General features: G+C 48.5%; 1 protein-coding gene across 3 annotated transcripts in view; it reads left to right on the top strand.

The window, feature by feature from the left end:
* SBNO2 (strawberry notch homolog 2) overlaps positions 1 to 20517 on the top strand; it is a 113808-nt gene that overhangs the window by 40786 nt on the left and 52505 nt on the right. For 2 of the 3 annotated variants that reach the window (XM_079960441.1, XM_079960440.1), the window contains exon 4: positions 5107 to 5206. In XM_079960441.1, the coding sequence (XP_079816567.1) occupies positions 5107 to 5206 (100 nt within the window). Of the gene's footprint in view, positions 1 to 5106; positions 5207 to 13432; positions 13731 to 20517 lie in introns of those variants that run through there. The other variant, XM_079960442.1, reaches the window with a different exon arrangement.

The following is a 20517-nucleotide window of genomic DNA, read 5'->3' as shown; positions in this document are numbered from 1 at the left end:
CCAAGGTACAAACTCTAGTCTTATTTTTAGGGGGAAACAACAGGAACAATCTGTATTTCTCCTTTTCTCTTTAACATAAAAACTATTGTCACTGGCACAAAATAGAAGAAGTTTTTTGGGGGGGATTATTTTAAAAAAAACACACACACAAAAGTGAGCAGCGAGGAAGTCGAAAGGTTAGCCGCAGAAGGCCAGCCATTGCAAGAACTGCCCCCCCCTCAATGTATAGTTAAAGGTATTGGGGATCCATCCGGAATCTTTTCCCGATTTCCTGCGAATTGCCCAAGCACCTATGTTTGCAGCTCATACTTTTGACAAGCTATGTACCAGGGCATAACTCATCCCCAAAACCCTGGCAGTGGGACAATGGCTCGGGCTTCAATTTACTGCAGTGTTTTGGAAAGAGCCCCCCTTGTCTGGGGCAGCGATGCCAGGGCACCGGGGTGAGGAGGGGCGAAGAAGAAGAAGAGGTACCCAAGCTGGCACCCCTGTTTTGACAGCAAGCCTCCCGGTGCGCGGTTGCACGGCCAGTTCCACTGCGGATTACGCCCCTGCTTGGAAATCGTTGTGCTTTTTCTTTCTTTCTTTCTCCTTTCGAGAGTATTCCTGTAAATTCTACTTTCTGAAGCCTCCTGGGAGGTGTTAACAGATGTTCTTCTCCCCCCCCCCCCACTACATATTGAATCACAGATTGTAGACGTGATCGATTGCAGCCCTCCCCTTCTTCTCTTCCTGCGGCCGTTCTCACCCAGCTTTGCTCGAATCCGCACGTTGGTGGACGATTCCCCAACCCCCCATTTCTTAAAAACTAGAAAAAGGGTGTTTGTTGAGTTTTCAGAAACAACCATTTCTGGACGAAATAAACAGGGCAGATTAAAGAAAGCCCTTTTTCATGCAGCGCCTAGTACCAGTTGCTGAAAACTTCAGGAGGGGAGAGGGCTCGATTCCTGAATTCTGGGTGGTCACCGTGAGATGATGATGATGATGATGATGATGATGATGATGATGATTTATTTCTACCCCGCCCATCTGGCTGAGTTTCCCCAGCCACTCTGGGCGGCTCCCAATCAAGTGTTAAAAACAGTAACCGTTAAATATTAACTTCCCTGAACAGGGCTGCCTTCAGATGTCTTTTAAAGATAGGATAGTTGCTTATTTCCTTCACATCTGAAGGGAGGGTGTTCCACAGGGTGGGCGCCACTACTTCTGTCTTGTCAGGATTTAACCTTAATCTGTTAGCCGCCATCCATCCTCCAGCCGCCTCCAGGCACCCACACAGGACCTTCACCCCTTCACTGGTTCTGATTTAAAGGAGAGGTAGAGCTGGGTGTCATCTGCATACTGCTGAACACCCAGGATCCCAGACTAGATGGGCCATTGGCCTGATCCGGCACGGCTCCCCTTACATTCTCGAAGCTGAAATAGCTCAGCCGGCGGAGCGCGAGACTCTTTAAGTCTCCAGGTTGTGGGTTCGAGTCCCACGTCTGGGCAAAAGACCGTTTTGTTGCACAGGGGTTGGAGTAGTTCAAACCTCACAGTCCCTTTCCCAGCTGTACAGTTCTATACGATCCTTCCGGGCGCCGCAAGCCTGCCAGATTAGCCTCCCGCCTTGGCTAGCGCTGCCCGCTCTGGCTGGCAGCGTGTCTTCGGAAGGGACGGGGCTTTCCTGTATCGACCTCCCTTTTCTCCTAATCTGGAGGTGTCCTCAGCGGGTGGAAGCTGGGGGCTGCCAGACGGTGTGCCGGCCAAGCAGCTGTCAATCGGCCGGGGATCCCCATAGGGGTGTTCTCTGCCGCTTCTTGAGAACTTAAAATAATAATTTCTCTATCTCTCTGGCTTCAGCTGAGCCAGTCGCTTTTCAAATCTGTAGCTGCTTCTTACTGGAAGGATGGTGAAGCAACAGAGCAGGGGAGAGAAAGAGGTTGGGAAGGACGGTTCTTCCCTCGGGGTGGCAATGAGGTCTTTGCACTAGTAAAACCGAAACCGATGATGTACGCAGAGCAGCAAGCGCAGCAGAGACGGGACGCTGCTGTGGCTTATCATGATTTTTTTTCACCTGCCGTTTCCAGAGGTCAGAGAGCTGGTTTTTGCAGCCACCTGCACAGGCCTGGATTTAGGTTTGATGAAGCCCTAAGCTACTGAAGATAAAAAGGTAAAGGTACCCCTGCCCATACGGGCCAGTCTTGACAGACTCTGGGGTTGTGCGCCCATCTCACTTAAGAGGCCAGGGGCCAGCGCTGTCCGGAGACACTTCCGGGTCACGTGGCCAGCGTGACATCGCTGCTCTGGCGAGCCAGAGCCACACACGGAAACGCCGTTTACCTTCCCGCTGGTAAGCGGTCCCTATTTATCTACTTGCACCCGGAGGTGCTTTCGAACTGCTAGGTTGGCAGGCGCTGGGACCGAGCAGCGGGAGCGCACCCCGCCGCAGGGATTCGAACCGCTGACCTTTCGATCGGCAAGTCCTAGGCGCTGAGGCTTTAACCCACAGCGCCACCTGCGTCCCAAGCTACTGAAGATAGCGGGGCCCTTTCTACGTCCAGCCGTCCTTTGCCAACAACAAATTGTCGCTGGTTTTGTGTGTGTTGAATATATGCTATATGGTCATTTATGGACCTAACAGGTATCTCAAGCCATTTGCACATCACAAAATACAGTGGTACCTCGGGTTACATATGCTTCAGGTTACATACGCTTCAGGTTACAGACTCCGCTAGCCCAGAAATAGTACCTCGGGTTAAGAACTTTGCTTCAGGATGAGAACAGAAATCGTGCTCCGGCAGCGCTTTAGCAGCAGGAGGTCCCATTAGCTAAAGTGGTGCTTCAGGTTAAGAACAGTTTCAGGTTAAGAACGGACCTCCAGAACGAATTAAGTACTTAACCCGAGGTACCACTGTATGTATTTTATCAAAGTAATTGTTGAACTGAAATACAATTAAGAAGAAGTTTATTAATAGTTTAGTACAATTAAGAAGAAGTATATTGATAGTGAAATAATTATTCAGCTCTAACTTAAAATGATTTTTTATTCGTAACAAACTTAATAATGCAAACACATTGGCATTTGGCAATAAGAAAAGTTCATTTGGAAACACAATTTACAAAGACTCATAATCTAGTCTCTAGAAACTTGCTATAACATGAAATAATAAGAGGTGTAAATATATGATGCAAACTGCTAATAATTATAAATAACAGAATGTAGGCACCCTATATATGGAAATGAGCAAACCAGTGATATTTTAGGGAGCAGGCTTCCATCCTAGGAGCCTACACAACACAAAACACTGTTGCTGTATCTAGGTTTTATTTTATTTCTTTTTTATCTTATATATTTATAAACACATCCTCGCTCCCCGCCCCCCAGTTTACAAAAAAACAGTATTCAGAATAGCAGTTTGCATGACGACCCACTATGGAAGCCAATAGCGCAATAAAATCCCAAGCCGTAACAATTAACTGCACGTTTATTCAACGTGCAATCAAAGCTCATTTAACTGAACAATGGAATCGATCGGTTTACTCCAGTGGTACCAGCTTGTCAAAATCGGGTAGCCATTTACAGCACAAGCACCCCCCCCGCCCGCCCGCTGCCCCATCGCCTCCTTTAGGAGCCGCTGGGTTTGGGCATCCAGCTAGCACTCGGCAGTAAAGGTAAAGGTAAAGGGACCCCTGACCATTAGGTCCAGTCGTGGCCGACTCTGGGGTTGCAGCACTCATCTCTCTTTATTGGCCGAGGGAACTGATGTACAGCTTCTGGGTCATGTGGCCAGCAGGACTAAGCCGCTTCTGGTGAACCAGAGCAGCGCACGGAAACGCCGTTTACCTTCCCGCTGGAGCGGTACCTATTTATCTACTTGCACTTTGACGTGCTTTCGAACTGCTAGGTTGGCAGGAGCAGGGACTGAGCAACGGGAGCTCACCCCGTCATTGCGGGGATTCGAACCGCCGACCTTCTGATCAGCAAGTCCTAGGCTCTGTGGTTTAACCCACAGCGCCACCCGCATCCCTAGCACTCGGCAGACTTGGGTTCAAATCCCCGCTCAGCCAGGAAATTCAGCGGGTGGCCTGCGGGGGGGGGGGAGCTGCTCTTCTCTCAGCTCAGCCCTACCTCACAGGGCTGTTGTGAAAATTGAAAGAGTCGAGGAGCAGAGAGAAGTGCCGTGCCTGATGCCCCTTGTAGGCAAAATACGCCAGTAATGAACCAATCAAATAATATTAATATAATATTTGTCCTTGTGAGTTGTGAACTGTGTTATACTACTTGTGGCTTGTACGAGTCCGCTGTTTTATTTGATTTGTTTTGTTGTGTTGTGTTTCATGATGGGCGTAAAGCCGAATAAACATTTGATTGATTTGATTGATTGAACCAATCAAAGAGCCATCTAGCTGGTCGGTTTCAGGGGAAACGGTACCGGGTTAGCATAGCTGTCAACTTACAGGTTTGAAAATAAGGGACCAGCAGCCTTGAAAATAAGGGACCAGCAGCCAAAATAAGGGACCTGCAGCCTCACCTGCAGGCACCTCCAGGCACTCCAGTCTTCCTGTCCTCCTGCAGTCTGGTCAAACTCATGCTGGTAGCTTCGAGAACACTGTCCAACCAACTTTGTAACCAGAGGTTCAACTGACTCACATGCACCACAATGCCTATGCAGCCTCAACTTAAGATGGCTCCCTGGCCTGGCTTTGCACTGCAAAGTTTGCAGCAGCACGTGCAACAAAATGGCGTCCAGCATTCAAAAACTCGCTCACTTTGCATTAACTAGCCACACACATGGCATGCTAGCTCCACCCCCCAGTCGTTCTCAGACTCCTTATTGGGTGAGCAACACAGCCAAGCAACAAAGTTGGAGCCTCCCTCCTCCCTGGCTGGCAGGGAGGGAGGGAGAGGAGCTGCTTCCTTTGAAATTTAAGGGACATCATTTAAGGGACAGCAGCGGGACATCCATCAATAAGGGACAGCAGCAGGACATGGCGCTGGAATAAGGGACTGTCCCTTCAAATAAGGGACACTTGACAGCTATGGGTTAGATGAGCCTCACCCAGCGAGGCAGTTCTTATCACGCCCTTCTGCAAATTCACCGTTCCCTCCTCTTTCCCTTCCAGGCAATATTTTGATTTCTACTCCGGCGGGCAGCCCTTCTCTGACGCCAACTATGCAACTCCAGGCCTCGCCGATTTCTTGAAGAACGGCGACTTTCCTCAGGTAAGCCCTGGCACCCACCTGCTCCTTTGAGCGTCAGGTCTGTTTTCTCCGTTGGGATTAGGTCAGCGTTTGCGGTGTGTGGGTTTCTTCTCCCGTGCACCTCCCAGGGAAAAGAACAACCTCTGCTTTCTTGCTTTTGTTCTGGACAAGTTCAGGGAAAGGGTTTATGGCGAAGGCAGATGTGCAACGACCACCTGCTGTGTGATTTGACTGTGGCAAGTTTGGAGGTGACTGAGTGTGTGTTGGGCCTTGGGCCTGATTCAGCAGGGCCTTATGATACACTTAGGTTGTTTTGTGTTTTGTGTGTGTTTTGAAACTGGTAAAAATCCCTTTCAGAGATGGGCTTTACCCAAAATCTTTCTTTCTCTCATTTCTTTATATTATTATTATTATTATTATTATTATTATTATTATTATTATTTTATTTTATTCATATACTGCCCTTCGTTCGAAGATCTCAGGGCGATTTGCAGGACCAAAATAGAGGATAAATGCACAATAAATAATTAGCGTGAAAGCAAAAGAAAACAATGACGTATTTTCATTTGAATAAGTCAGTCCTGCTGCCAAATGCTGTGATATCGGCAGTTAGACTGGTGACTCGGAGCGGCCGCTGAGACCACATAACACTGGTCTTGAAAGACCTACACTCGCTCCCAGTACGTTTCTGGGCACAATTCAAAGTGTTGTTGCTGACCTTTAAACCCCTAAATGGCCTTGGTTCAGTATACCTGAAGGAGCGTCTCCACCCACATTGTTCTGCCCAGATACTGAGGTCCAGAGCCAAGGGCGTTCTGGCAGTTCCCTCCCTGCGAGAAGCCAAGTTACAGGGAACCAGGCAGAGGGCCTTCTAGGTAGTGGCACCCGCCCTGTGGAACTCCCTCCCACCAGATGGGAAGCTATTAATGTTTGATGGATTACTGTATTTTAATATTTTGTTGGGAGCCTCCAGAGTGGCTGGGGCAGCCCAGCCAGATGGGCAGGTATAAATAAATTATTATTATCATCATCATCATCATCATCATCATCATCATCATTATATCAACAAGAGCAAAGTACTGCAAGGCATTGCTTTTGAGTTCATTGATGTCGAAAAATCCGGTCCACCTCTTTCCTGGAGGCCTAAAAGTTGAAGCGTTAGGAGAAGCTGAAATTTGTCAGGGGAATTTGGAGAAAAGCAGCGTTCCTTTATCGGATTCCCTTCTAACGAAGGAAAGCAACGTTATTCCACCTGAAACTCGTGGTGATTTAGGGATGACTGATATTGGCTGATGGTATTACTTTTGTTCCTTCCTTAAGGTCAGTGGTTTCCTCTATTCAGTTTCCCTCTTTCTTGTCTGGCTAATAGCGCTGTATTGTGATACTGATTTCATTGTAACTTACCTGTAATCTGGATTTGCTCTGTTGTTGTTGATGTTGCTGATATTTATTAAATTTGTATACCGTCCTATACCCACAGGCCTCAGGATGGTAATATATTATAATGATTATTACTGATTATATTTAGAGCCTTTGTACCACCCTCTGCGGGCAAACAGGCTCCCAGGGAGGCTGGCATACCATCCATTAGGTAAAGGTAAAGGGACCCCTGACCGTTAGGTTCAGTCGTGACCGACTCTGGGGTTGCAGCGCTCATCTCACTTTACTGGCCGAGGGAGCCGGCATACAGCTTCCAGGTCATGTGGCCAGCAGGACTAAGCCTCTTCTGGCAAACCAGAGCAGCACATGCAAACGCCATTTACCTTCCTGCCAGAGTGGTACCTATTTATCTACTTGCACTTTGATGTGCTTTCGAACTGCTAGGTTAGCAGGAGCAGGGACCGAGCAATGGGAGCTCACCCCGTCATTGCGGGGATTCGAACCGCCGACCTTCTGATTGGCAAGCCCTAGGCTCTGTGGTTTAATCCATGAAGAAGAAGAAGAAGAGGAGGAGGAGGAGGAGTTTGGATTTGATATCCCGCCTTTCACTCCCTTTAAGGAGTCTCAAAGCGGCTAACATTCTCCTTTCCCTTCCTCCCCCACAACAAACACTCTGTGAGGTGAGTGGGGCTGAGAGACTTCAGAGAAGTGTGACTGGCCCAAGGTCACCCAGCAGATGCATGTGGAGGAGCGGGGAAGCGAACCCGGTTCCCCAGATTACGAGTCTACCACTCTTAACCACTACACCACACTGGCTCTCAAGGGGATCAAATGTATCCATTCTTAAGGAAATCAGCCCTGAGTGCTCACTGGAAGGACAGATCCTGAAGCTGAGGCTCCAAGACTTTGGCCTCCTCATGAGAAGAGAAGACTCCCTGGAAAAGACCCTGATGTTGGGAAAGATGGAGGGCACAAGGAGAAGGGGACGACAGAGGACGAGATGGTGGGACAGTGTTCTCGAAGCTACAAACATGAGTCTGACCAAACTGCAGGAGGCAGTGGAAGACAGGAGTGCCTGGCGTGCTCTGGTCCAGGGGGTCACAAAGAGGCGGACACCACTAAACGACTCAACAACAACAACAATCCTATCTCCTCTAAGTCTCATCTTTTCCAGGCTAAACATAGCAAGCACAAACCGTTCTTGGTTTCCTTGATCGTCTTGGTTGCCCTCCTCTGCAAACAAACCTTCCAGCTTGTCAACAACCTTCTTAAATTGTGGTGCCCAGAACTGTGGTGTCCAGAAGGGACTATTCCTTCCCTTGATGTGGACACGAGACTTCTGTTGATGCAGCCTAGAATAACGTTCGCTTTTTTTTTGCTGCTGTATCACACTGTGGGCTCATGTTCAGCTTGTGGCCCACTAAAACCCCTAGACCCTGTATAAGGCAAGTCCCAACATCAGGTACAGGAGGTGCTGAGACCCCATGTCATCCGCGGTTTAATAGCCTAGGAGGTGAAAATGTGTTTTTATTTTATCGCCCCACCCACCCGTGTTTACATGCAGTGCCTGAATTAAGAGCAGTAGCCTTCTATCTATATTGGTACAGTGGTGCCCCGCAAGACGAACGCCTCGCAAGACGGAAAACCCGCTAGACGAAAGGGTTTTCCGTTTTGGAGGCGCTTCGCAAGACGAATTTCCCTATGGGCTTGCTTCGCAAGACGAAAATGTCTTGCGAGTTCCTGCGGGGTTTTTCCCCTTCCCCCCCTTTTCCTAAGCCCTAAGCCGCTTATCAGCTGATCCGCTAAAAGCCGCTAAACCGCTAATAGCGCTAATCCGCTAAGCTGTCAATGGGCTTGCTTCGGAAGACGAAAAAAACGCTATATGAAGAGCCTCACGGAACGGATTAATTTCGTCTTGCGAGGCACCACTGTACCCTGTAGTCTGTCCCAGAGTCTGGCTCTGGAGACTGTATCAAATGCTGCTTTTAGGTCGACGAAAGCAGCGTATAGTGAGGTCGGCCCTCCCGATTTGTATTTGTCGATGAGATGTTGTAACGTTAGGCAGTGATCTGTCGTGGACCTTCCAGGTCTGAAGCCTGCTTGTTCTATTGCCAGAATATCTTCATTCTCTAGCCATTCTGTAAACTTATCAAGGAGGTGCTTTGAGTAGAGTTTACGAATCACACCTAATCGGCCTATAATTCACTGGGTCGCCTCTGTTGCCCTTTTTATAGATTGGGACTATTACGGCTGTTCCCCATTCCCTTGGGATGCGGCCAGTGTCATCTATGTAGGTGAAGAGGGTGGGTGAGAAAGGTGACCCACCCACCCACCCTGGTTGCAGACATAATCAGCTGACCCGACTGCACCTTGAGGCGCCCGAAGACAAACCTTACCTAGAAGGCACTTGTTTTCCTTGGAAGGGAGCCAAGCGCAGTAACTTAAAAATAAACCAGGCTTTCAATCACTACCAAGTAATTGGATGCACCCCATCAAATCCGCCCACGTCTTGCCTGCCAGCTCCAGGACCAAAAGGAGGTGGAATAAAGCCAGATTCTGTACGACACGAATGTCGCGCCCTAAATCAAAATACCAGAACACGAGAGATGCTTTTCATCTATTGATAGCTGCTTCTTAGCTTGCCAGAGGGAGGCTTGTCGGCAGCTGTTCACCTGGGGCGAGTTTAGAATGGGGTCTAGGTGAGTCCCCCTCCCACCATTGCCTTCTATGGCACGGAGGCCCTAAAGTACCATATTTTTCACTCTATAAGACGCACCAGACCACAAGACGCACCTAGTTTTTGGAGGAGGAAAACAAGAAGAAAAATATTCTGAATCTCAGAAGCCAGAACAGCAAGAGGGATCGCTGCGCAGTGAAAGCAGCAATCCCTCTTGCTGTTCTGGCTTCTGGAATAGCTGCGCAGCCTGCATTCGCTCCATAAGACGCACACACATTTCCCCTTACTTTTTAGGAGGGAAAAAGTGAGTCTTATAGAGCAAAAAATACAGTATTTAAGCGAGGCTATAAACAAACTGTTGTTGTTGTTGTTGCTGCTGCTGTTGTTATAATTCTTTACCCGCCCTTCACCCTCCCAGGCTGGGTTGCAACAATGACAATGCAACATTAATCATAAAGCGCAATATTACACAATTGGCCTGCAGCCAATCAGAAGCCGTGGAAGCCCCATTCAGGTTCCAAAAGCCGTTCAGGTACCAAAAGAATGTTCGCAAACTGGATGGAGCAATCACTTCCGGGTTTGCGGCATTCAGGAGCCAAAACATTTGTCTTGCAAGGCATTCGGGATCCAAGGTTTGACTGTACAGTGGTACCTCGGGTTACATATGCTTCAGGTTACATACGCTTCAGGTTACAGACTCTGCTAACCCAGAAATAGTACCTCGGGTTAAGAACTCTGCTTCAGGATGAGAACAGAAATCATGCGGCGGCGGTGCGGCAGCAGCAGGAGGCCCCATTAGCTAAAGTGGTGCTTCAGGTTAAGAACAGTTTCAGGTTAAGAACGGACCTCCGGGATGAATTAAGTACTTAACCCGAGGTTCCACTGTATCGTGTTTTAATCTGGAACCTTAGGGTGAAAGGTTAGGAAGGAAGGAAGGAATCTTAGTCCTTAATTCTGTGAGACCCCTTGTGCTTTGCACAAACAAAGCAACAGGATGGTAGTGGCCAGTGATAAGAGGCAGGGAATCTTCCAATGCTTTTCGATTTTCCCCCACTGAAAATTTTCCCGTTCCGTAAAGCTCCTTGATAACAGCAAACAGGTGCCAGCTGCAAAGGACAGTCTGGGACTAGCATGGCAGTTCCAACGTTTTTGTCTCTGACAAAAGCCATGCTTATTTTCCCCTGGCCTTTGGCACGTACGCAAACATATATATGCATGCATATTATATAAATATATAGGCCCACTCTACTCTTGTGAACATAATTTGTTTTAAGCTGGTTTTAATGTTGGGGTTTTTTTAGTTTCTCCAAGCTGCCCTGGGGGTCTTACAATGGTGAACCGTTCTAGCAAGTAGTGATAATAAATGCCAAATTAGATCAGCCTGAAGGCCGTCAGAAAAAGTCTCCAAAGCGGTATAGAAATAATAATAATAATAATAATAATATCTCTCCAAAAGCTGCCTAAACATTCCATTTTGGAAATTGTAACCTTGGTTTTATAGGGACACGGGTGACGCTGTGGGTTAAACCACAGAGCCTAGGACTTGCCAATCAGAAGGTCGGCGGTTCGAATCCCCGCAATGACGGGGTGAGCTCCCGTTGCTCGGTCCCTGCTCCTGCCAACCTAGCAGTTCGAAAGCACATCAAAGTGCAAGTAGATAAATAGGTACCACTCCGGCGGGAAGGTAAACGGTGTTTCCATGCGCTGCTCTGGTTCGCCAGAAGCGGCTTAGTCCTGCTGGCCACATGACCCGGAAGCTCTACGCCGGCTCCCTCAGCCAATAAAGCGAGATGAGCGCCGCAACCCCAGAGTCGGTCACGACTGGACCTAATGGTCAGGGATCCCTTTACTTTTACCTTTAACCTTGGTTTAAGGAGCTGTTGGGTGCCTGGCATTATATATCTGAGTTTCTGCTTCCGTAAAGGTTTAGCCAGCTAAAGTTTTAGTTGCCAGCTCAACTCCTGTTTGCAAGGAGAAAAGCCTAAGGAAACGAGTCTAACCTAATATAACAGTTATTCACAAACCCATAAGGAAAGCGACCTTATACTGAGTCAGACCGAACTGGCAGTATCTCTCCAGCCTTGCCTGGAAAGGTTTATTTCCCCCCATTTTCTTAATTTTTTATTTAAATATCGCTAGTCTTTTAAAACAAAACCCCTTCATTGACCCTTAGCGGCCGCGTTTCCCTTTAGAAACGACAGCACAACACTTGTAACGAAAGCTCTCTTTTTTACAAAAAACATTTATTGAAAGTTTTTCCATGTAAGATACAATAAAAACCACACTGTATTAAGAAAGACAAATAGGAAGGAAAGGAAGTGGAGGAAAGGAAGAGAATAAAGAAGAGAAGAAAGGGAAAAAGAGGAGGAAAAGGAAGAGAATAAAGAAGGAAAGAAAGAAAGAAAAAAGAGGAAAAGGAAATGACAGAGTCCTCTATCAAAACTGAAGTTCTGATTTAAACAGGAGGTGGCCCTTGTTGTTGTTTTTTAGTCATTTAGTCGTGTCCGACTCTTCGTGACCCCTTGGACCAGAGCACGCCAGGCCCTCCTGTCTTCCACTGCCTCCCACGGTTTGGTCAAACTCATGTTGGCACCTTCGAGAACACTGTCCCACCATCTCGTCCTCTGTCGTCCCCTTCTCCTTGTGCCCTCCATCTTTCCCAACATCAGGGTCTTTTCGAGGGAGGCCACCTTCTCCTGAGGTGGCCAAAGTATGGGAGCCTCAGCTTCACGATCTGTCCTTCCAGTGAGCACTCAGGGCTGATTTCCTTCAGAATGGAGAGGTTTGATCTTCTTGCAGTCCATGGGACTCTCAAGAGTCTCCTCCAGCATCATAATTCAAAAGCATCAATTCTTCGGCGATCAGCCTTCTTGATGGTCCAGCTCTCACTTCCATATATCACTACTGGGAAAACCAGAGGTGGCCCTTATACAGAGTCAAATCGTTGCTCCATCTAGCCTATGGCGGTTTGCAGTGGCTCTCCAGGATTTAAGATACGGAATTGTTTGGTCGACAACCTGGCATCAGGAGATCTCCACGTGGTCACAATTCAAAAAAGTGCACTTGGGGGATTTCTAGACCTGCAGATGCTACCAGGGACGGACCCTGGCTCCTTCTGCATGCCAAGCAGGCCCTCTGCCCCACAGGTGTAGCACTAGGAAGCTGGTGCGCGACAGGGAACAACCAGAACATTCGGCGCTTAACAGTTGCTGTTTTGTTTTCTTCTTAAACCCGTGCCTCTTCTAATTGCAAGCAGAGGCCAGCTTCTGACCTGTGCAAACAGTTTGCCCTGATCCTTCTCGTGACATCCCCTTCTCTTGCAAGAGTACAAAAGCGTAGGTGTTCGTCATGTGTAATTTTTTATTTTATTTTAAACAATCAACCCACCACCCTTCCAGAAATTGCTTCTTGCATGTTCATGATTCATTCTGGCTCGCGTCCGTCGTTCAAAATTACCACTTCCACAGGCCGCGTGAACCAGTAGCGTGACACTTTTTTTTTTTTTAAAAAAAAAAACCTTTCTAAAGAACTATTTTCTGGCGCGGATTGGGCAAGGGGCTCTTTGCAGGCTCCGTTACAGCTTTTTTGGGGGCAGGAACGGCAACAAGGAACAGTTCCTGTTAGGATCCCAGAGGTTGTGGCAAAAGTTGTTGTTTACTATTATTATTAATAATAACAACAACAGAAAGATGCCACCCTGAGAGCAGCTGTTTGGGGCTGGAACGGAAGCTTCGAAAGTTCCCTTTTCAAGCCAGCCTTCGCGGGCAACACCCCAGGGGCCCGCCTTCTAAATTTAGCCTTTATTTGGTTTGCTCTTTTCCCAGGGGGAGGGGGTGGTTGTTGGCGGGGAGGGGAAACACAACTTTTAAAACATTAAAACTTAACACGGGCCTGAGCGGGGTTGGGTTTGGAGCGCTGGGAAGAGAAGCCAGCTTCACTTCTGGGCCCCCAAACCCAAACCCCCTTTCTGTATCCTTTTGTTTACAGTGGCTCTGTGGTTTAAATTACACGACATACAGTAATTCTGCTGTCATTGCCAGTAATTTCACTGACTTACCAGGCAGGCTTCATTTCCTGAAAGTCAGCCGGGCTGGACTTAGAGGAAGACTGCACCCTCCTCTCCGTGACTAAACCAATCCGATCGCAGTGGGGGGTGGGGGGCTGGGGTGGAGGGAAGAGACCGGCTTTTTCTGCCAGGCTGCCTTCATCAGACAAGCCTCCTCTTCCTCCTCCTCTTCTTCTTTTTGGCGCCCTCCCTTTCTGTAATTCCGTGCCAATTCTTTAGACAATTTAAAAACAAAAAAAACCAACCTTCCAATGCTCCTCTCTTGACAAGCCCGCTGTCATGAGGCAAGACTCGTCGCCCTTGGGTGCCGAGAAAGTCCGCTTTTCCTCTTTGCCAGGGACCAGCTCGCCTCGCCTCGCCTTCCATGCCGGCTTAATATGTCCCAGATGCAGTTCTGGCTCAAGTTTGCGTCACTCTTCAAGGTAACTTTTTGAAAAACTTTCTTTTTTAAAAAAAAAACTGTGTTGACGTTTTTACAAACATACACACCTTTTTCTGTTCGCATTGGGAGCCCCGCTTTGCATTCTTGGCATTTCAGAGTCTCGGGCGCTTTGAACTTTGTGTTGTCTTAAATTTCAGGTGTTTCCCTCCCCCCTTCCAGTGTGCTTTGCTTGTGGGGGGGGGGGCAGGAGGGAATCTGCCAAACAGCGGCAATTGATCGGATGGTTGCAAAGTCCACAGAACTTTTTATGGAAAGATTGGTGGTGGGCTCTCTCTCTCTCTGTGTGTGTGTGTGTGTATATGTGTTTGTTCTTTGCCACGGCAGCATTCAAGGAAGCAAGAACGGGATATTTTACGGAGAAAACCCCCGTTGTCAGGGTGAGGTTTGGAGAGACGGTCAGGAGGGGGGGGGGTTTCTATAGTGTGCAAAAGTGCACAGGGGTTGGTCTGCGCAGCTTTGACAACCGGATCTCCAAAGACCCTGTGCTTTGAGAAAAAGTTTTTCAGCCCGGAGAGGGGAGCAGCTGCCAGCCTCAGATGTTTTTCGCTCCGCAGGTATTTCCCTGCCTTCCGACATCCAGCCGCCAAGAGCCCGCCTTGCACAATTACAATGCAACCCCCCCTAACCGCTTGATTTCTCTCCACTTGCAAGACTTTAGAGCCTTAACTTTCAGGGATCTTGGCAACGGATACAGCTGGGAAACAGGGGCAGGGTTAATACAAAGTTAGGGGGACCTGGAAAAGAAAAACCTCTTGATTTGGCCGTTCAGTCATCTTCCAAGAATCTGCAACCTGTCTTTTATCCGGAGGGTGTGTGTGTGTGTGTGTTTGTGTCTTTTAAACCGGTCTCCAAACATTGCCTTCTGCCTCCTTGCTGTAATTTATTTCTCAATTAAGTTTGCTTCCTGCTATTCCTCCCATTTCTGGGAAGCGCCGTTTGTGAGGATTTTCCCCCAGCCTATTATTATTATAATATTATCAGCCTTGTGAGATTTGGTAGGCTTGTTGGTTGTACGAGTTTTGATCCGGGGTTCCCGGGTCCTGCAAGCAAGATACGAAATGTAGAGAGCCCTGTTAAAACCTAACATAGCCTTTCTCAAACCCAGGTCCCGGCTGGACTACAACTCCCATCCCTCACAGCTACAAGGTCCAGTCAGGGGTGATGGGAGTTGTAGTCCGACAGCATCTGGCAACCCAGGTTGGAGAGAGGCTGCTAATAGCATGGATCCAGACCCTGGTGTGCTTAGAGTAGACTTTTTGTAACTAATGGGGCTTAGGTTACTCGGGAACTAACAGAAGTCCTATTGATTTCATTGCGCCTGCTCCACACAGGGCAAAGACCGGGTCCAGCCTAATAATGCCTTTCGCACTTTGAAAGTGCTGGACTAGGATAGCGGCCAGTGGTCAGGAGTCCAGGTTGGATCCAGCAGTCTCTTCTGGTGGGTTCGAATCCTGCGGTCATTGCTTCCTCTTTGCCTGACTCAGAGGGCAGTTGCAAGGGTGAAGTGGTTTGTGTCCCTTAGGAGAACGCAGGAAAATTTGCGGTGAGGCTGAGAGTATTCCCGCCAGTGAGATGCAGCTCTCGACGAAATCAAGCAAAGAAGTCTGTTTCTCTTAGTTATTACCAAACTTTTTTCCTTATCCTGTTAGGTGCCCAGCACAGCTTGACTGGAACAAAAAACTAATTGGGACAAACTATTGCTTAAAATGCAAATTAGACTCATTTCTTAGTGGGGGTGCCAGTGATTCAGGTTTTGAAAATACACCAGTCTCCTCAGGCAGGAAATGAGGTGTTCTGTGTGACCCAGAGGCTGCCGTAGCCCCACACATCTCAGAACGGCAGTTTCTGCTTTTAGCGTTCCCCTATTTCGGCTTTCTCTAGGCTGGTTGTGTGTGAAGTTCCTGGTCTTTCCCCCCACAACGTAGCGCAGTTACGGAATGCTGTATTTTGAATGTGGACACAGGCAGCACCAGGTGGAAATGTACTTACAGTGTACTAAATGTACTAAAGTGGTGCTTCAGGTTAAGAACAGTTCCAGGTTAAGAACGGACCTCTGGAACAAATTAAGTTCTTAACCCGAGGTACCGCTGTATACTTTATAAGCCTGCCTCTCATCTCCACGATGTGGCATGGCCTCAGTCGATCAACGCTCTGCAGAAAGTAATTCCACATTTCCTGCAATAGAGTCCTCATTCGTGCAGGGGATATCTAAACCGTGGATCTCACTTGCAAAAGATGCTGCCAACTTGAAAGGCTTTAAAAGGGAGGGAGGGGGAGGCTGTCAATAGCTGCTAACCCTCACATTTGTGCTCTCTGCCTAGCGGCAGTAAATTCTTCTAAATCCCCAGTTGCTAGAAACCGCAGGAGGCGAGAGTTGAGAGTTGCTCTTGTTCTCGAATCATAGAACTGTAGAATTGGAAGGGACATCCGGGGCTCATCCAGCCCAACCCCTGCAATGCAGGAATCTCAACTAAAGCATCCCTGACAGATGGCCACCCAACCTCTGCTTAGAAACCTCCAAGGAAGGAGAGTCCATCACCTCTTGGGGGAGTCTGTTCCACTGCCAAACAGCTCTTACTCTCAGAAAGTTTTTTCTGAAGGTATAGCTGAAATCTCCTTGTAACTTGAAGCCGTTGCTTAGAGCCCAACCCTCCAGAGCAGGAGAAAACAAGCTGGCTCCCTCTTCCATGCAACAGCCCTTCAGATATTTGAAGATGGCTCTCATATCTCCTCTCAGTCTCCTCTTTCCCAGGCTAAACATACCCAGCTCCTTCAAATATTCCTCATCAGGCTTAGTTTCCAGACCCTTGATCATCTCGGTCGCCCTCCTCTGCCCATCTTCCAGCTGGTCAACATCCTTCATAAATTGCAATGCCCAGAATTGGACGCAGTATTCCAGGTGTGGTCTGACCAAGGCAGAATAGAGCGGGACTATTCCTTCCCTTGATCTGGACACCAGACTTCTGTTGACACAGCCTAGAATAGCGTTACCGTATTTTTCGCCCTATAGGACGCACCTAGTTTTTTTGGGGGGGAAAATAAAGAAAAAAAATTATTTCCCCCCAGGCACCTGGCTGGCGCAGGGGAAGCCCGAGCTTCCCGCGACCCCAGCTCCCAGAAGAGCCTGCTATCCGCAAGCCTAGGGAGCCGCGCCGGTCTCCCCAGGATTGCGGACTGCTGTGCAAAGCCCGGGCGCGCTGAGGCTTCCTAATGCAGGAAGCTCTGCGCGACCCGACGGAGGCCGGCGCAGCTTGGCGCTGGGCTCCGGAGCGATGTGCAGAGCTGCGCGGAGCCCAGGAGGGCAGGCAGCTCTGCGCGACCCTCTGGAGGCCGGCGCGGCTTGGCGCCGGGCTCCGGAGCGTCGCGCAGAGCTTCCTGAAGCCTGGAGAGCCTCTCGCTCCCCAGGCTTCAGCGAAAGCCTGTATTCGCCCCATAGGACGCACCCACATTTCCCCTTCATTTTTGGAGGGGAAAAAGTGCGTCCTATAGGGCGAAAAATACGGTACCTCCTTTTTTTGCTGCTGTTCTCATGTTAAGCTTGTGGTCCACCAAGACCCCTAGATCCTTTTCACATGTACTGCTTGTGTGTGGGGGGGGGGCACTGCCCCGATCCAGCATGCCCTTCTTCGGTTGCGTTCTTCGGTTTGCTTTTGGTGGAGATGTGGCAGGAGAATGTGTTGGGCTGAAAACTCTGCTCAATCCCTGCCCGTGCATCTTTCCCCCATCTCACACTGGAGAGCCAGTGTGGTGTAGTGGTTAAGAGTGGTGGACTTGTAATCTGGGGAACCGGGTTTGCTTCCCCGCTCCTCCACATGCAGCTGTTGGGTGACCTTGGGCCAGTCACACTTCTCTGAAGTCTCTCAGCCCCACTCACCTCACAGAGTGTTTGTTGTGGGGGAGGAAGGGAAATGAGATTGTTAGCCGCTTTGAGACTCCTTCGGGTAGTGATAAAGCGGGATATCAAATCCAAACTCTTCTTCAACAGTCATCTCGAACTTTGGTCCACTGCAGCAAAGCCTCTCCTCTTTCACAGCCTCCGCTTTTTCCCGCAGTCTCTCTGTTGCTCAAGGTGCAGAATATCAGGGCGTTATTGCCTTGCGTGGAAAGCACAACAGGGAAGGTTTTTAACAACTGCTGCTGCCTGACCCCGCCACCTGAATCCTCTTCTGAAGGGTTAGGTTGCAGGTGTTGTTTGGATGTCCAGCAGCCAGCAGGCTCAGTGGTCAAGGACGTTGGTAGCTGGACTCCCAGTCTTCAGAAACTCAGATATATATGTTAATCACCCGATGGCATCTCAAACCTAAGTTACAGTCGCCACCATGGAATGTCTAGACGCCTCTCTCTCTCCTTTTTTATTAAATTTTCTGTTTTACAATTTAGAATACTTATTTAAACATCCTTAAAATATCAGTGTCTTCCCCTTTGCTCTTTCCATGGTTCATTTTGCATGTCATAAATCTCTGCATATTTTACATAAACTAAACCATTCAGTATTCCGTTATTGCACCCATCAAAACTTAATTTACACTGCTGAATTTATCTTAATGCTGGCAACGTTTTCAAGTGTACATAATCCCCCCCCCAATACATTCAATAAACATTTTCCAATCTTCTCTAAATGTATGTTCTTCTTGTTCTCTTATTGTATGTGCTAAGTCTGCAGGCTGCGCGTATTCCATCAGCTTAAGTTCTTTGGTTGGGTACATTTTGCTTTCCCCCTATTTATTTACCTACTTAATTCATAGAGCTGCCCCATAGCAGAAGTGCTCTAGGAAGCCAGTGGGGTGTAGTGGTTAGAGTGTTAGACAATGACCTGGGGGATCAGGGTTTGAACCTCCACTCCGTCAGGAATCTCATGGGGTGACCTTGCCTGCCTTGATCTATGTCAGGCTTCCTCGACCCTCCAGATGTTTTGAGACTACAATTCCCATCATCCCTGACCAGTGGTGCTGCTAGCTAGGGATCGTGGGAGTTGTAGGCCAAAAACATCGGGAGGGCCAAGGTTGAGGAAGCCTGATCCACATCCTGTACCCTGTCTAAAAATGCTAGCTCTTTGGGGGTTTTTTTATTGGGTTTCTGGTTTTGTTTTGATTTTTTGTGTTTTGTATTTTATGTGAACCGCCCTGAGACCTTTGGGTATAGGGTGGTATAGAAATAAGAATAAGAATAATAATTGCTTCTCCCACCCCGGCTCAACTCCCTGCAGATCATTCTGGCCGCAGTTTGGTCCACCTAAGCACAGAGTGCCTGTAGCAGAATGGAATAGCCCCTGTTTCCCCGAGTCTGAATGTCCGTCATCTCCAGACGGAGCAGAGGAAGAAAGACCACAGAGAGCTCTCTGCCAGTCTGTGTAGACCAGCAGTCTTTAACCTTGGGGGGGGGGTAGTCCCCAGGTGTGGGCAAGACTACAACACCCATCATCCACAGCCAGCTTCGCCTAGGATGATGGGCTTCGTAGTCCGCCCGCTTCTGGAGACCCTTCAGGTTGAAGAACGCTGTTGAGCAGGACAGATCCAGTGGTCTGACTCGGTGTAAAGCGGTTCAGATCGGCTCTTTGATGGCCCACGGGGGCTAGAACATTGCTTTGTTTCTGCGCGAAGGCTGGATGCCCACGATAGCTTGCCAGCTTCCTATGTTTCATCTCCCACCTCCCACCTGTTAGGCTGCTCCTGAAACGTTCCTACAAGCACCCAGTGAGGCTACTCGAGGGTAAGCAGGGTAGATCCGACATCCCAGAGCCAGGCCAGTTGGACAGGAATACCCGGTAAAATGGGTGTGTTCGGGAATGAGTGGGTTTTTTTTATTTATTTTTCCTCTTCTGATTTTCCACATTCCTAGGGTGGTTTTTTATCTTACAAAACAATGCCTTCTGATTCCTTTGTACCTGGGCAAAGTCCCCTTGTTTTTTAACCTCCTGTTCCTGGGGACTTGCCCAGACAACAACGGCCCGTGTGTGTGTGTTGTGTGTCTGTGTGTGTGTCTGTGTGTGTGTGTGTGTGTGTGTGAGAGAGAGAGAGAGAGAGAGAGAGATAGATCTAGCACAACACAACTAGGAGGGTGGTGATCCGGAAGCTTGCAATAACACACCAAGCAATTTATATTTATACCCTGCCTTTCAGGACTCTAGGCAGCTTGCACAGACTAAAACGATGCAGGCAAAATACCCGAAGCTAAAAACGGGACGGAAGGCAATGGTTAAAAAAAGCAAATTAAGCTCTTAACTAGAATTTAAACAATTTAAATAAACCCAACTACCTTAAAATGCAGATAATAAAAACACCACTATTAAAAGCCCTTTCTGAAGAAGGAAAAAAGTAGTAGTCTTGTTGGAACAGAACAGGAAGAGGCAGCAAGGAAGGAGCCAGTTTTGCTTCTCTACGGAGGCAATTCCAGAGTTCAGATAGGCAAACTCTTGTGGGGAAACCCATTATCAAGCATCTCAACGTGCCAAAACCTCGTTTCCACTAAAGGCAGCAAGGGTTCTGTCCCACCTTACAAGGTGGCGCTGTGGTCTGAACCACTGAACCTCTTGGGCTTGCTGATCGGAAGGTCGGCGGTTCGAATCCCCATGACGGAGTGAGCTCCCGTTGCTCTGTCCCAGCTCCTGCCAACCTAGCAGTTCGAAAGCACACCAGCGTGAGTAGATAAATAGGTACTGCTTCAGTGGGAAGGTAAACAGCGTTTCCGTTCGCTCAGGTTTCCGTCACGGTGTCCCGCTGTGCCAGAAGCGATTTTCTCCTGCTGGCCACATGGCCCTTAAAGCCATG

The sequence above is a fragment of the Podarcis cretensis genome (genome assembly GCF_951804945.1).
Source record: "Podarcis cretensis genome assembly, chromosome: 18".
Classification (NCBI taxonomy): Eukaryota; Metazoa; Chordata; class Lepidosauria; order Squamata; family Lacertidae; genus Podarcis; species Podarcis cretensis.
Note: the sequence above shows the minus strand (reverse complement) of the source record. Positions and strands in the feature narration are given on the sequence as shown.